Source organism: Labrus bergylta, chromosome 13 (genome assembly GCF_963930695.1).
Source record: "Labrus bergylta chromosome 13, fLabBer1.1, whole genome shotgun sequence".
Lineage (NCBI taxonomy): Eukaryota > Metazoa > Chordata > Actinopteri > Labriformes > Labridae > Labrus > Labrus bergylta.
In genome coordinates, this window is record NC_089207.1 from 22,244,941 (window position 1) to 22,262,699 (window position 17,759).

Genomic DNA, 17,759 nt, shown 5'->3' on the forward strand with positions numbered 1-17,759 from the left:
TTATTCAACGACAATAAAGGAAATATTAACGTGTCTAGGCCTACAGCTAATGCTAATGCTAATATGTCTAATGCTAGTAATGCTACAGCTTTTTAAAGATCTTTACAGTAAATACAACTACGGCTACTGCTAACATTGCTAATGCTAGTAATGGTCACACCTGTGTGTACTGTTGCTTAGCCCTGTAATGCTAATAGGCTACTACTGCTAGCTTATTCTTGTTTTGACAGCTCACACAGGTGCTGTCTGCTCTCTGACTAACTCCGTGATCACTTCCTTGAGTTCATACATTCAGACTCTTTATGAAATAACGCGTGTTGAATCAGAACTACAGCAGAGACTCACAGTCACTGTGTACACTGCTCCAATGGATGCTAATGAAAACAGGTGAAAAGTGTAAAGGCTGGTGGTGTTATAGAGGACGACACCATCAGTCCTCAGATCATCCTGCAGCAGGGATTCTGTTTGTAGTATTTATTCTATCAGTCCAATAAAAACAACAAGACAACAAGAACAGTTCGTGCTAATGCACTGCTAATGCTGCAATCAATCAACCAAATCCACTATGGAAAAAAGGAAAGGGATTTTTACTTCTGGAACCACATGTTTGAGCCCTATAGTCTGTGAGACACAATGCATTGTGGGACGGTTTAGTATAAGCAGTGTGCTCTCATTTCATACACATTTTGGCCGATCTAGAAAATCGAATTTCTCAGATAGGCCTAAAAAAAACTTTGGATAGGATCATACTAGAGTGACTAAGTATGAATGCTAACACTAAAGGTGCTAGCTGCTGATATCACTGCTGTAACACAAAGACTAAAACACAGCACAGTCTCAGTGATGTCTCTTAACTACGGTGGCTGGGAAGTGTAAAGCAAAATTACAATGTGAGACAAATTTACATTTTGAAAAACACATTCACAAGATGTGAAACACTTTTACAATCGATGAGACAAATTTACAAACGACAGAATCTTGACAAAATGGGAATGTACCGAATGTCGGAAGTGACCTGGAAGTGATCGAGTGAGGGGTCATTTTGCTTGTTTTGTTTTGTCACGGTACGATCCCATTCCGTCAAGATTCTGTTTGTAAATTTGTTTGGGGACTGGTAGAAGTGTTCTGCCTCTTGTAAATTTGTCTCAGCGATTGTAAAAGTGTTTCACATCTTGTAAATTTGTTTTGTCCTTTTTGGTTTTGTAATTTTGTTTCATAAAATGTAAAAATGTTTTTCGAAATGTAAATTTGTAACACATTTTGTAAAAGTGTTTAAAACTTTGTAATTTTGCTTTGCACATCCCAGCCACCGTACTTAACTGTTTAAACTTCTTCTAAATCAGACAACCTTAATATAACGTATTTATCCACGTATTATTTAAGTATGCTACCAGTGTTCACAGAGGAGGAGGCGGGACAAGGACCTCCCGACGTGATGACGCAGTATACTGTGCGTCAGCTGTGAACTGGCGCCGGGAAGATGCAGTCAGAGGTGAGTGTCCCACTGCTGTGAATGAACCGTCTCTGTGAGGGAACCCGGGCCGCCGTTTGTCCCCCACGGCGGCCACGGGTTTCCGGGTTAATACTGAGAATGGCCGGGACAGTTACCGGCTGAGAGATGAGAGTACGGAGGTTGTTAACGGGGAAAAGCTGGCGGTGTGTTTGCCTAACAGAGCTAACAGAGCTAACATGAGCTATCGGTGGTCCCAGTCTCTGGGCTGGGACGTCGGTCTTCTCTGCTTCTCACGCGTTTTCAGTTCGTAAAGTGTGGGTGTTGTAACAACAACAACAAAGAGTGTGGAAGCTACGAGAAGAAGAAGATGAAGAAGAAGAAGTGTGTCTCTGTTAACAGTTGTTTTTTGAGCTAAGAGTTGATGTGCAAAACGTGAAATCATAAAAAGTATCTTAACATCCGCAAAACATCTTTAGCCCCTCCCCATGTTGATGATGAATATGACGTCACGTCAACAAGTCTGGCACCTCATTCTTTCTGACAGCTGTTCTGTTCATGTAAACAGAGCGGGGCTGATGGGGACTTTAAATGGACTGTGTTTGATTGACAGCTGTGACGTGTCTTCTATTTGAAATGCTGTGTGTGTTTAACATTCAGAACAGCCCAGCTTTCTGTTTATCACTCAATCGCAGGTTTAGTCATCAGTCACTAAACATCAACAGACAGATCTACTGTCATGTCACTTGACGATGAGCAGCGGTCACATTTAGACGCTTTAAACCCTCACAGAGTGATAAAGTGAGGTGTGCTGCCGGACTGTTTCACAGAGAATCTGAAGCAGCGGTGCCTGAACACAGGTTATGAACTACTAAATATAGTCTATCAGTGATGTGAATCAGAGGAGATTTAGAAGTGTGTTTACTCTGTGGAGACTGAACAATGAGCGTGTTTACTCTGTTTACCTGCGCTGATCTAAAGCGTTAGAACCCAGGCCGCCTGCTTGGAGGACTGCAGCCTCTCTATGTGGGGCCACCTGTCCGTTAGGCCATCAGGCCGCTGATTTTTCTTATTATCAGGAGGTTAAGATTACATAAAAACATTTCCAGCCTCACACTTCAATAGATCTATAACAGACTGTATCGTTTAAAGACTGGTAACCGTACCGTGGGCCTGTAAACGGCGTGCAGCGTGGGCTGACATTAAAGGGATACTTCATGTGTTTGATCGTGGGGGTTGGTCTCAGGTACACTGACTCATCAGTTCGGCTGTATTAACCCCTTGTGCCTGGCCCGCTCACAGGGGACCCCCCCTCCCCTCGGGGAAATCATTGACATTAACCCTTCGTCTCCTGTTCCTCAGTGTCAGCTTCAGTGGGCAGGAAGGTGTGAAGGTGAGATGAGTGTGTGGAATCCCCCGACGTGGCTTTCTCAGGAAGTGTGTGTGTGTGTGTGTGTGTGTGTGTGTGTGTGTGTGTGTGTGTGTGTGTGTGTGTGTGTGTGTGTGTGTGTGTGTGTGTGTGTGTGTGTGTGTGTGTGTGTGTGTGTGTGTGTGTGTGTGTGTGTGTGTGTGTGTGTGTGTGTGTGTGTGTGTGTGTGTGTGTGTGTGTGTGTGTGTGTGTGTGTGTGTGTCTCTCTCTGTGTGTCTCTGTCGGTCACACTCTAACCCTTTTCACACATACGGAAACCTCCTGAAAAACTCTGGAGATTAGTCTACCAGGGGCCTGTACTACGGAGCAGGATTTGGGGATAGTGAGGTAACTTCAGGGTTAACCATGGGTATTCAATCCTATGAAGATCGTTCACTTCTTACCTGGGTATATCGCCATGGTAACTTTTGCTGCACGCCTAACCTGCTCCGGAAAAGGTTATGTTCGAGATATGAGATCAACCTGTGGAAATCTCAGCACACTGACCAATCAGATCTTTTGATGGTGGAGCTCCCGCAGCTGATGGAGATGGGGGAGGAGGGAGCAAGACCCTTCACGTGTCCCGTATAATAACATTATAGTCCATAAAGTGAATGATTATTTTAATTGATATCATCCTTAATCCTTCAACAGAGACTAAAAAAAGCACCGGAGCCGTTGAGTTGTGTTTCCAAGATGTTCATTTTTGAATATCTTCTTATGTATTTGAATGATATTTTCATATGAATGTTTAGTGTCTTCATGCCGCTCTGTTTGTTATCATCAGAGCTGAAATATAACTTCTCAAACTGTTATACTCTCCACATGAAAGAGTCAGAGACACATCCATTTCAGTGAACAAACAGGAGTTATTATTCTGTTCTAAGGTGAACTAACGATGGGACTGAAATATAATAATCTGTAGTTTGGACATTAATACTCTCTGATGTTTCTTTTTTCTGCCAGTTGTTCTTCCTGCATTTGTTCCTGCAGCTGTGTAACTTTAGTCTCTGGGAACCTGTTTGTCTTAAACGTCTTTATATTAATATAGTTTGTTAGATATGACGGTCTGCTGACAGGAGACGCAGTTATGCTTGTGATAGGTTATATGAAGCTAACTCCGCCCCTTTTATGTGAATGCGCTCTTGGAAACTCGGGGGTAATTTATCAGGTTGATAACCGGCTTCGTATGACTGTTAATCACGCTCTCTGATGTTAGGGTTAGTGTAGTCAGATAACCCAAAAATACCCTGGGTATGTTAATCTCACTTTGTAGTACAGACCCCAGGAGGGGCTTTCGGCTATATGTGAACACAAACAGCCGAATGTTTCTCTCTGACTTCACCCGGAGTTTCTCCTCCAGACCTCTCATATTTTTTCCGCAGAAAGTCAGAGTGAGCTGATGTGAGAACGCGGCAGCATATACTCCGGAGAATTCACCTCGAGCCATTAGGAAGAGAATGACGTTTATATACAGTGACTGACTAGTGTCTGCATGCGACCACTACGATCTCCGTGCTCTAATGAACCTGCTGCATTCTGTTTCTTCTTCCTCAGTATGTTGTTCTCTGCTCTTTTGTGGATTCAATTCAATTCAAACAACTTTATTAATCCCTCTTGGGGCAATTGGTGAGGAGAAGCTCGTACACATGAACAAAGACAAGTTGACGTACAAGCAACAGATTAGCCTACACAAGAAGTTAAAACATAGATAAGACCTAAAGGAGACACTGATATTGGACAGACTATATTGTCTTTAACTGAGAGCTTGTGAAACCAACAGATAAAAGAAAAACAAAGGAGTCTCTCAATAAAAGACTGGTAAAAGCGACAAAGTATCGCAGGACTGACTGAGAAAGAGTTCAGTTTCCTTAAAAGGTGAATTCTCTGTTGCCCCCTCTTTACAATAGCCTCAGTGTTGACGTCAAATTTGAGTTGGTCGTCCAAATTTGTGCCCATGTATTTGTATGACCTTACAATCTCTACATTTTTACTATGGATGCTGCACTCTGTGGCTGCCTCCCTCTTACGTCTAAAGTCGAAGACGAGTTCCTTGGTTTTTGAAATATTTAATTCCAAAAAGTTGTCGTCACACCACAAAATAAAATCAGGGAGAGCTGTCCCATGGTCCGACACTGGGCCCTGGAGGAGAGACAACAATGCTGTGTCATCAGAAAATGTTCTGCCCTCCTGAGGGCCCCCGCCATCATCAGTATACATAACGAAGAGGAGGGGGGAAAGGACACACCCTTGTGGCGAGCCAGTGGAAATGGTTAAGGAGTCTGATAAATGGCCATTTACAGGCACCCTCTGAGTTCTGTCAGTTAGAAAGTCCATAATCCACAGCACAAGCTAATGAGACAGTTTAAAATCACAGATCATTATTTCTATTAAAAGGTGAGGCTGCATGGTTTTAAAAGCTGATGAAAAATCAGCAAACTAGAGCCGAGCTTGTGGCTTCTCTAAATGTTTATACAAACTATTCAAGATATTGATGTTGTCATTCCAGTGGACTACACATAGCATTGATATAAAGACAAATATTCTCATTATAACGTTGTGTAGCGGACTCTGTTGCTTCGGCCGCTACTTCCGCGTTGTCTTTTTACGTCACTTCTTACCTCAGGAAATTCTCCCCCCCTCCCCTCTGACAGGGATAGTCCCCCGCTGTGAAGAGCATATGTGAACGACTAGGTCAGGAGAATCTCTGGATCAGTCCTCCTGAAATGATCTAGATATTATCCCGAGGGCAGATATCAAAACGGCTTCTGACGTCCAGGTGAAAGTACCTGAGGTTAACCCGGTCTGCTGAGGTCCAAGCTGAGTCCTGATCCCGAGTCCTCAGTTCAAAGTTGTCTGTAGGTCACAGAGCAGCCGTTAATCACGCCATCATACACGTCCACATTTTCATACCCACATTATTTAGGCAGCGGCGTTCAGAAATAGATTGGCCGTTCGGAGCACAATGAAGACATTATGTTTCCGTCTCCAATCAGATGGTGACACATTGACCCCGTGCTTCTCCCAGCGTGCACGGCGTGAGCTCATTTCCTGCAGCTGATGGGAGCAGATATTGCTGATGAGCGGTCTGCGGCCCGCTGAGTGCTGCTCTGCTCCCATTGTGGCCGATAAATGGACACACTGGAATCACTGGGAGGCTTCCTGCTGCACAGTAATGGACTGAGCTCTCAGTCATTGTGCTGCTCACACAAACATATTATTATTATTATTATTATCAGTGTGGTTAGTGCTGCTGCAAAGTTCACTTTCTGCTGGTACAACAGAAACATTCAGAAACACAAGACCTCCCTCAGGACGCTCCACACGTCCAATCAGCAGCCAGCATTTATACACCACCATTATGAATCTAAACAATGCTCACATACATACACATATATACATATGTACTGACTACCAGGGACTTGTCAGGGACTCAAGTCTTTTTCACATAGCGATATTTTTATTCAGCGTCAGACACGAAGTCGAGCGTTGGTGACCTTCACATGTAAACTGCAGTTTTTAACATGCAGTGTATGTTTGTGTTTGTGTGGTATTTTAATAAACAGTCAGAACTTGATGTGCTGCGTGACATCCGCTCCTCCGTGTATAGAAGGCTTTTATTGTGGTAGGGAACATCAGCGTGCACCGCCCGTCTTGTCCGGACTTATCTTTATTTACCCGACCAAAGTGAGATACCGGAGAGTGATCATTCGTAACATGACGGAGTTTACCGTCAGTCCAGTTTTATGACCTACAGGTCGCCGAGTGCTCCGCTACCGGACGCTAGCGCTGTCAGAGAATATTTCAAAATTCGAATATATAATTGAATTTCAAAATTAAACAGAACATTTGGATGTGGACATTAATATTTGTGGATAAATTAGCACTTGGACAAATGCAATCCTATCCTCATAATGACACATATTTAACACTACAGGTACTGGAGATTCTGACCCACAATTCTCACAAACTCTGTGCGCACCGCAGTCCGTCAGCGCCACGCACTACGCCGTAGTTCGCTACCAACCTAGTCAATCATTGTGTTCACACAGGGGGTGCCACGGCCCGTCTCCGGAGCGTGCCAGCAGCACCCCTATGCTCTGCTCCGTTTCAAATATGCTGTGATTTCAGTAGTACGCTGCAGGCACCTGGACAGAATATATCAACCGGGACAGGAAGTCAGACAAGGAAAGCGTCCGGTCTGTTTTCCAAATACAACACAACATACAGATCTCCTGTGATCTTGTAGTTCTCTTGTGATCTTGTAGTTCTCCTGTGATCTTGTAGTTCTCCTGGGATCTTGTAGTTCTCATGTGATCTTGTAGTTCTCATATGATCTTGTAGTTCTCTTGTGATCTTGTAGTTCTCCTGTGATCTTGTAGTTCTCCTGGGATCTTGTAGTTCTCATGTGATCTTGTAGTTCTCATATGATCTTGTAGTTCTCTTGTGATCTTGTAGTTCTCATGTGATCTTGTAGTTCTCCTGTGATCTTGTAGTTCTCTTGTGATCTTGTAGTTCTCCTGGGATCTTGTAGTTCTCCTGAGATCTTGTAGTTCTCCTGTGATCTTGTAGTTCTGATTCGTAATCAGCCTTCTTTCATATTTTAGGACAAAATGAGTTCATAAGTCTACAGTTCAAAACTGAAAGAGATGAATGCCAATCAATAATTAAAGCAATGTTTTTATACATAAGGCATTATTACTTTTCTCTGAACAGTAAGTCTCTTGATGATGGTGTGACATCCTAATGTATTACTCCTGTTTATCATGTTTCACTCTGTGGACAGGAAGTTGCCCTACTTCATGATCATCTCACTCTCAGACTGACACTATCGCCAGAAAGGAAAGGTCCATGTTAAAAGGACAAACAGCACAGTTAGAAGATAGCAGCATACAACATTTCCAACAGCCAACTGCATTCCAAACAGTCACAGCAAAATAAAAAGTTAAAAGAACATATCCAAACATACCAGCCATAAGGAGGCAAGACACGGTCATCACATGTACAACATACATACACTCACAACAGCAGCACAGCACACAACAACATAGATGTGTGGCATACACATGCAGTACACAGATAGGTAAACATCTAAAAGACAACATGCATGGGAGAGACAGTAATGAGCCAGCAGATAGAAGTTTGGCAAAAGTTAGTGCACTGAGAAACAGCTGCAATTGTCAGTGAGAATGTCCATGATAGAGTCCTTGAAAGCTGATTTAGGGATGAGAGTGTCCAGTTTGAGAGTTTTTTGTAAGTTGTTCCAGTCCGTGGCTGCAGCAGCCCTGAATGATGTTTGACCAATAACTGTATTTGTTTTGGGAATTTTTAGGAGAATGTGGTGGGCAGAACGGGTGTTGTAGGTAGCAGTTGTAGTTTGCACCAGGTGACGGCCGCGGGACCCTTCCTCCCGAACCACATGACCTTGGTTTTCCTGGTGTTAAGCTTGAGGTTCAGGGGGGAGAAGGCCCACTGGATCTTGTTGAAGCTATCTTGTAGTGATGAGAGTACTATATCTGGGGAGGGACCAACGGCATAAAGGCCTGTGTCATCGGCATAGAGGTGGATGGATGAGTCTGTGACAGATTTGGGGATATCATTAATATAGATGGTAGAGCTGTTGAAATTAATAATTTAATCGATGCATCGCGATGCAGACTAGACAGGACGTAATCGATGCTGACGAGGGTTAGAAGAAAGCATCTGCCAACCACTAAATGTGGTTGTTTTGCGCAGCGTTGAGTGAGTTTGTTTTACCTAAATACACACAGTGGTGTGTAATGAAAGTAACGTAGACTAACAGGGATTTGTGACAGAAAACAACGTAAATTGAGTCCCGCTCCTGTGCTTGCTGACTTTATGAGCAGAGTCAGCTGGTCCTGCAGGCTCAGACCATAGTGCTCCGCTGCAGGCTGAAACGGCTTGACTCGGTGTCTCTTTAGCTGACCGCAGCACGGGTTAGCATCTTCATTACAGCTAAAGTTGTGTTTAAACTGATGCCTTGCTGTCTTAAGTCCAGGATAACTAAAAGAAGGGGGCTGTGGCGGTGACTCATGATAAAGTGAGCGGCTGTAAACAACGTTGACTCCAGACACAGCGTCATCGAGAATCACCACTAATAAGTGCACTTCCGCTAAAGCTGCGTTCGTTCGGTGATAAACACATTCTATTTCTGACAAGTTCTTCAAAATAAAAGTCCTCGGCCTATCTGAAGTGCTTTTAATGTGAAACATCCATATCAGGAAATGGGGTGTTTACAGCAGTAGCAACTTAACACAACTCGTCTGAAATTAAAAGGACAGAAACAAAACTAACCCTGAACAAAGCTCACAGCTAAAGGCTACAACGTCCTGAGAAGAGAACACACAGTGACTTAAAAACATATTTCTCTCATATAATAAACTAAACACACAAACACTTATATTTTTTACCTATACTGTAGGCTACCTATATAATGTATTAATTTTAACTTACAATGTAAAGATATTGATAATGACATTGTTGTCTAAATCACTTTTTAAATTAAACAAAAGGAGTTCATATTTATAAGACTGTTTGTCTCTGTTTATGAAAAAGTAGCCATGTGCAGTAAAATAGAAAATTGAGGATGAATCATGATGCATCGTGATATCGAATCGAATCGTTGACTGGATAATCGTAATCGAATCGAATCATAAGACCAGTGAAGATGCACAGCTCTAATAGATGGAGAAGAGAGTGGGGGCTAGGATCGAACCCTGGGGTGCACCCTTAGTGACAGGGAGTGGCTGTGAGAGGAGATGTTCAGTTTTCACCCGTCGCTCCCTATTAGTGAGATAGTTTGAAAACCATGTCAGTGATTGCCCTGAAACTCCGATGCTGCCCAGTCTGCCGGTTAGGATGGAGTGATCAACAGTGTCGAATGCCTTTGCCAGGTCAATGAAGATTGCTGCACAGTGTTGTTTTGTTTCTAATGCAGAGGTTATGTCATTCAGGACTGACAGAGTAGCAGTTACACAGTCATAACCAGCTCGCAAACCAGATAAAGCATCAGACAAGATATTGTGCATTTCCATATGACTAGTTAGTTGCTTATTGACAAGTTTCTCCAACACTTTATATAGACAGGGCAGTATTGAGATGGGCCGGTAACAGTTAGGATCAGCCTGATCCCCTCCCCTGAAAAGGGGATGCACCACTGCTGCCTTCTAAGCATGTGGGAATTCAGCTGTGTGGGGGGTCAGGTTAAACATGTCAGTAATGGTAGCTGCAATGATGGGGGCCGCAATCTTCAAGAAGAAAGGGTCTAGCTCATCAGACCCAGCTGGCTTTTTTGGGTCCAGCCTAAGCAGTTCATCCAGGACCTTGTCCACCGAGACAACCTGTAAAGTGAAGCTGTGTACGGGAGCAGGGTGTCTGGTGGGGGAGGCGCGGTTCGGGAGGTTAGGGTGCCGAGCTACAAGAGAGTTGTTGGGTGGGTTTTGGGGAGAAGAACTACTGGTCTGGCAGGGGGGGCTGGCAGACTCGGTAATAAACCCAGATATAGTGAAGTGCTGGTTAAAAATGTTGACCATGCGCTCCATGATTGGCCTCATCAGCAACAACGATGACACGGCCTACAGGGAGTCTGGTTAAGAAGGCTCATCAACGCCTCTTTTTCCTGAGGACACTGAAGAGACACCACCTGTCTTCAGCTGTACTGATGAACTTCTACCGCTGTGTGATCGAGAGCATCCTGACCAGCAGTGTCTCAGTCTGGTACGGAAACTGCTCTGTCGCAGACCGTAAGGCGCTACAGCGGGTGGTAAAAACCGCCCAGCGCATCACAAGGTGTCCACTTCCTGCCATTGAGGATGTCCAAAGAAAACGCTGTCTGCGGCGAGCTCACGGCATCCTTAAAGACTCCTCCCACCCTGCCCACAGACTGTTTACCCTCCTGCCCTCCGGCAGGCGCTTCAGAAGCCTCCGGACCAGAACCAGCAGACTGAGGAACAGCTTTTTCCCCAGAGCTGTTTCTCTACTGAACTGTACCCCCCGAACTCTGAACTCTGTCTCTCTCTCTCTCTCCCTCTCTCTCTCCGCCCCCTGCTGACCCCCCCCTTTCCCCTGCATATCACCTCACACCCATCATCCCCCCACCACTCCTCCTGGTCACACACACACATCTCTCATCCATCTGTATTATTGTATTATAGTATGTTCATATTATGTCCATATTCTTTACATTATCTGTAAACTAGTATAACATGCTCACTGCATCTTAATCTGTAAATTATTAGTATAGCATGCTCACTGCACCTTAATCTGTATATTATTAGTATAGCATGCTCACTGCACCTTAATCTGTATATTATTAGTATAGCATGCTCACTGCACCTTAATCTGTATATTATTAGTATAGCATGCTCACTGCACCTTAATCTGTATATTATAATCCTAAGAATACACTTATTTTGTAGCATTACTTATTTATAGCATTTATTTATATTTATAGCATCCCATTAATCCAGCCATCCATATATACCTAATAATTCACTTTTTTTTGTCTACATCTGTAAAATTTGTAATTACTGTACATAGCACAGACTCTTGCACTTTCAGCTTATTTGCACTTCTGATGAGATGCCAAACCTCATTTCGTTACTCTATACTTGTATATGTGTAATGACAATAAAGTTGAATCTCATCTCATCTCATCTCATCAGACACTATGATATTGTCCACTTTAAGTGACAGAGTGGTAGTTGAGTAGGGGGTTTGTTTTCAAGCTCTCTCACTGTTTTCCAGAGTTGTTGGGGGTCAGAACCACAGCGGGAGAATTGTTCTTTATGTATAATTAATATCCTGATGTCAAAGGTCACGTCGTCTGTGCATTTCAAGTAAAATTAATGTTTAAAAGCCAGTGCCAAGATTCAAAGGTTAATTTGCGTGTCTTCAGTTGTTAGCTAGATGCTAACACATAATGGAATATGCTGTTATCAGGCTAACATATTTAGCATCCCATCGCAGCAACTTAAAGTAAAAAAAGGAGCTAATTACAGAATCAACAGATCATTCTTACGTGCCGAGATTTTAGCTTGTTATCTGATCATCATCATCTCTCTGTGTTTCAGAGGTGTGATTCTCCCAGCGTCCTGTTGGTGGAGCCATTTTATGGAGGCTCTCACAAACAGCTGATCGAACTGCTAAAGGAAAACATCGCCGACGTCTCCGTCTTCACGCTACCCGCCAAGAAATGGCACTGGAGGGCGAGAACAGCCGCGCTGCACTTCAGCCAGAACATCCCCATCTGTCACTCATACAGGTGAGAACACTCAGATGATGTCACACTGCTGATGTCACACAGATGATGTCACACAGGTGAGAACACTGTTTTACTGTGCAGGTATCTGACTCCAGGTTTCTGTTGCTGTTCTCTCTGTTTTTATTTATTATAAATATTAAAGGAGCAGTATGTAACTCTGACCCTTACTGTTTAAAATGGGTACTGCAGTCTAAATTTTAAACATTGCAGAGTGCTTTCCCGCCCGCCCCCTCCTCTCTAGAGTCGATGCTCACACAGGCTGCCATGTGGTGGACACTGAAGCTTCAGTGTTTATCCAGCTCTGCATCAGTCTGTAAACCTTTCTGTGTTCTAACCTCTCTCCATTTTTCAAAATCATCTCCAATATTGATCCTAGTTTGAGCACGTTTCTGCTCGTGGAGCTTATTAGAAACATGCAGAGGCTTTTTAGGTCGGGTACAATCACTTCTATCTGAACCAGTTCTCTTGCCCGCTTCCATCGCTGTAACACCTGTTGGTTTGACCTGATAACTGCTCTCATATCTGGCAAACCGAGGGGCGTCCAAAACGGCCGTGTGGAGGTGCCTTAAAATGGCCTACCTTCTCTGGTCCAAACAAATCCAGAGCATTCAGGAGCAGAATCTAAAGTTAGAAGGAGGACATACTGGCTGCTGCATTGTTGTCAGAGAAGCCAGCACTTCAACATAGCATGTTTCCTTAATGTCTGATCATATAGTAAGCTACCTTTATCATTTCACTCACTACTAGTGCTGGGCGATATATCGTGAAGCTCGATTCGATCGATATTTAATTAATGCTTGATATTGAAAAGGGAACATCGATTTTATTTTTTAAACTACTTCAAAGTTTTCTCGCAAGATTTCATTGCTCCGCGAGATTTCCGCAGCAGCGCTTGTTGCGCGGAGATGAAAAGGCGGAGGAGACTCCACTCCTGCCGCTGAGTAGACTCGCTCTTGTAAGCGACCAACACGGAGGAGAAAGAGAAAGATGCGAGCGAGGCCGAATTACTTCCAAAAAAGGCACATAACGCAGAGCTCGACATTATAAATGGCCCGCTGGCCCGGATGAATGATTGACAGAGTCCAGCTGCTTGCACGTTCAGCTGGCGGCTTCACTGCTGTCACTCCCACGAGCGCGCTCGCTACACTCGAGTTGTACACTCGCACACAGATTTTAGCACAGGTTTTCTCTACCAAAACACATGTTTGGTAAAACGGTTTTAAAACCATCATATCCCGACAAAAGCCGAGCTTAAATCAGCATTCAAAGAAAACAAATCACCGGAAAAGTTGAGAGTGAGAGCAGGGCATGACGAAAACAGAAGGGAGAAACGTTTCAGCCACAGTGACAGACAGCTGGAGGAACTGGAACACGCTGCAGCTAAATTTCCCCTTAAAGTTAAAGACTTGATCCTGGTGAAGATGAAAGTTATTCACAAAGCATCTTAGCCCTCAAGAGAGCTCCTAAAGTAAAGATCTAAGGATGAAGAGTTTCTCACAGAGAAGAAAGAAGGAGAGATTCCAGCTCTATCACAGCCTCATATTAATATCAGTCAGACTAAATAGACTCTTACAGTTACCAGTATGGTGAATAAACAGGAGCACATAAATATAAGAAAAATACACAATATTTTTATAATTAGAGCTCAATTAATGAAATAAAAGTTGTAATTTACTTTTGCATCAGAATGGTTCAAGAGTAAATTGGTGACTGTTATTCTTCAAATCAAAAGTAAAGTTCCTGGGCCAGCGGTTACAATGGTCGGGCCAGTGATATATTTTTTTATATATAGAGTTTCAGTTTTGTAGGCTACATTTATAAACTTTAATACGATAAATATCGAGTCATATCAAGTCATATCGAATATCGACATTAGGCAAAAAAATATCAATTTAGGCCATATCGCCCAGCACTACTCACTACACATCTCAATGATTGATCCTTTAACTTTATATATCTGTGGTTATTTCTCTCCTTCAGAGTTCTCTTCAGCAGCTCGGTCCTGAACCTGTGTGAGCTGGTGGCTCTCAGACCTGATCTGTCCCGCCTAAAGAAGGTTCTGTACTTCCACGAGAACCAGCTGGTGTACCCGGTCCGTAAAGACCAGGACAGAGACTTCCAGTACGGATACAACCAGGTTCTCTCATGGTAAACAATCTCAGCTGTTCTTTATTAATACACTGATTTATTATTAGCGTGTTTGATCTAACAACCAATAAAACCAGACTGGCATTAGAACTACAAAGGACCTTAGGTAATTCAGTAGAAACGCTTCTCCCTCACTGACCAATCAAAATCAAGAAGGGGCGGGGCTTCTGATATCAGCTTTGTCAACAACAAATGAGGAGAAACATCTGACTCGTATTTTAGAGGGAACAGTTTCAGGTGTAGAGTTTCTGCTGATGTCGGGACCTGACGGTGGTTACCGAGGGCAGCGGAGGTGCTCTGAAGTGAAGGTCTCATCTCTAAAAACATGTCGTCTGAGGACCTAAAGAGGCTCTCTAACAGCAAACATGTTAGCGTGTAGCAGCAAATAAACAAACGTGTTAGAATACACGAGTGATGGCTGCACCGTGTGGTCTTTGTTCAGGCAGCAGGACGATGATGAAACATCTGACCCTACATCACTCATTGGTTCTATCAAATATAAAGTGATGTTTGTTAAACACAGACGCTTGATTAAAGTCAGGGAATCTCTGATCCAAGAAGAAGTCACCAACATGAAGAATGGAAATGGTCCAGCTCTAAATCCTAAACCGTCCTGAGGTTTGATGGAACTCTGAGTGTCATGTGATGTTATTAATATTAATGTTAGACTGAAACACGTCATCTTATATCTGATGAAGTGTAACCAGTTTCTGTATGTTGTCTGACCTCGTTAGAGCAAACGTTAAAGAAGTGATGGAGCGTAAACTGTTTATGTGACACAATCTGAGCTTTAATGGATAAATTATCATAAATCATCATCAAATAACTGAACATGTCGTCTTTTATAAACGACAACCAATCTATGAAACTTAAGTCGTGACTTTAAATATGTTAATCAGCTTCTCCCTGCACACATCTGACATGCGTCAGCCCCTTTAAAGGTCTCATATTCTGTAAAATCCACTTCACTATGTTTCTCTAACACTAATATGTGTCTCTAGTCTGTCTTCAAACCCCCCAATGATGAGAAAAGTCCATCCTCTCCATCTTCTGCCTGCTCCACTTTTCATAAAATGTGTGCTCAAACAGGCCGTTTGGAGATTTTCCCTTCATGACATCACAAAGGGCAGTAACCCCTCCCCCAGATGGGTGACACTCCCACAGCTAGGTGTTTGTTCTGCCCTCTGAGTCTGCCTTCTCACGGTAAACAATAGAACATGGAGCGAGAAAGTCCGTTGTTTCCTTTCAGCTGGGACAGTTTGTCATTTGATTGGTTAACGAGCTGCTGTGACATGATTGGTTAACGAGCTGCTGTGACATGATTGGTTAATGAGCTGCTGTGACATGATGTGTGTGTGTAATTGAAGTGTGTATGTCATTAATCAGCTGTGTGACAGTAAAAACAGATTGTTGTTGATCTGCAGGGCAGCGAGTCGATAACAGAGTCTGCTAACGTCGTTACAGCAGCTTCAGATCAGTGATCGTTAGGAGCCTCTGATTGGATGAGAGCCACATTACTCCACTCAGTTTAATTATGAAGCAGCTCAGATCTTCATGGAGACACGTCAGCCTCAGACACAGCATCAGGGTTCGTAACAGAACTATAGATAAAGGAGCAGTCTGTAAGATATCAGCAGCCTATTAGGTGATGAATGTCCCACATTAAATAAAGTAATCCACGTTGTTGTCCCTCTGCGTGTCTGCAGCCTGGTGTCAGACGTGGTGGTGTTTAACTCCACCTTCAACATGGAGTCCTTTCTGTCCTCCATCTCCTCCTTCATGAAGAAGATCCCTGACCACAGACCCAAAGACCTGGACCTCCTGATCCGGCCCAAGTGTATGGTCCTGTACTACCCACTGCAGTTCCCTGATGTGAGCAGGTCAGATTAAACGCATTACTCGTCATCAGTCAGCAGCAGCAGCAATAGTAAATAGCAGCAGCAAGAGCAGTGTAGTAACAGCCCAGCAGCAGCAGCACTCATTAGCAGTGCAGCAGCAAAGCAGCAACAGTTATTTGCAGCAGCAGCAATCATTAGCAGCAGTGGCGTAGCAGCAACAGTAAGTAGCAGCAGCAGCAGCAGTGTGGCAGCAGCCCAGCAGCAGCAGCAGCACTCATTAGCAGCAGCAGCATAGCAGCAGCAGTAATTAGCAGCAGATGCTGTCATTAGCAGCAGACGCCGTAATTAGAAGCAGCAGCAACATTAGCAGCATCAGCAGCAGTTATTAGCAGCAGCTGAAACAAAAATAAAATAAATGAATAATGTTGATCAGCTGTTTTTGATCATCAGCAGATGTTTTTTTTATCAAAGCATTAAAATGTTCTTCTATCATTAATCAATATCAGACACACAACAGAGAGGCAAAATATTACGGAGGAAAGCAGCTACTACATATTTACGGACTCGGGACTAATATGAAGAAGTGTGTGTGTGTGTGTGTGTGTGTGTGTGTGTGTGTGTGTGTGTGTGTGTGTGTGTGTGTGTGTGTGTGTGTGTGTGTGTGTGTGTGTGTGTGTGTGTGTGTGTGTGTGTGTGTGTGTGTGTGTGTGTGTGTGTGTGTGTGTGTGTGTGTGTGTGTGTGTGTGTGTGTGTGTGTGTGTGTAATTGATAGAGTAAAATGAATAAACATATGAAGGCGTTTTCTCTCAGAGGAGAAGATGAAAGCAGTTATGTGACATTGGTGTGTTTCAGCTCATTATTTAACCCCCCACAGACCCCCCCGAGGAGCCCTCCCTACCCCCGCGCCAGATAAACTTTATTGTCACGGTCACAGCTGACAGTGTGTGTTTGTGTGTGTGTTTGTCTGGGTTACATGGGGTCAGTTAGAGGCCTTAGAATGTCCTAGTTAACACTTCTATACATCTATATTTAAAGTTATTTTTAATGATCATAAAATGATTTCAAAACTGCTTCTTAATATCTTTAAGAAGATTAATGTCTCTGAGTCTAACTCTCAAAGCATATAACTCTGACTCCAATGACGGAGCTGCACTCTCACACTGACGGAGCTGCACTCTCACGCTGATGGAGCTGCACTCTCACGCTGACAGAGCTGAACTCTCACACTGACGGAGCTGCACTCTCACGCTGACAGAGCTGAACTCTCACACTGACGGAGCTGCACTCTCACGCTGACAGAGCTGAACTCTCACACTGACGGAGCTGCACTCTCACGCTGACAGAGCTGAACTCTCACACTGATGGAGCTGCACTCTCACGCTGACAGAGCTGAACTCTCACACTGACGGAGCTGCACTCTCAAGCTGCACTCTCACACTGACGGAGCTGCACTCTCACACTGATGGAGCTGCACTCTCACACTGACGGAGCTGCACTCTCACACTGATGGAGCTGCACTCTCACACTGATGGAGCTGCACTCTCACACTGACGGAGCTGCACTCTCACACTGATGGAGCTGCACTCTCACACTGACGGAGCTGCACTCTCAAGCTGCACTCTCACACTGACG

The 17,759-nt window shown here is 43.8% G+C and overlaps 1 protein-coding gene across 2 annotated transcripts in view; it reads left to right on the forward strand.

The window, feature by feature from the left end:
• Nucleotides 1-1,426: 1,426 nt before the first annotated feature.
• Nucleotides 1,427-17,759, forward strand: part of gtdc1 (glycosyltransferase-like domain containing 1) — a 33,447-nt gene continuing 17,114 nt past the window's right edge. For both annotated transcript variants that reach the window (XM_020641066.3, XM_020641068.3), the window contains exons 1-4: nt 1,427-1,492; nt 11,951-12,141; nt 14,122-14,289; nt 15,996-16,169. In XM_020641066.3, coding sequence (XP_020496722.1) covers nt 1,481-1,492; nt 11,951-12,141; nt 14,122-14,289; nt 15,996-16,169 — 545 coding nt within the window. In that variant the 5' untranslated portion in view covers nt 1,427-1,480. The remainder of the gene's footprint in view (nt 1,493-11,950; nt 12,142-14,121; nt 14,290-15,995; nt 16,170-17,759) is intronic.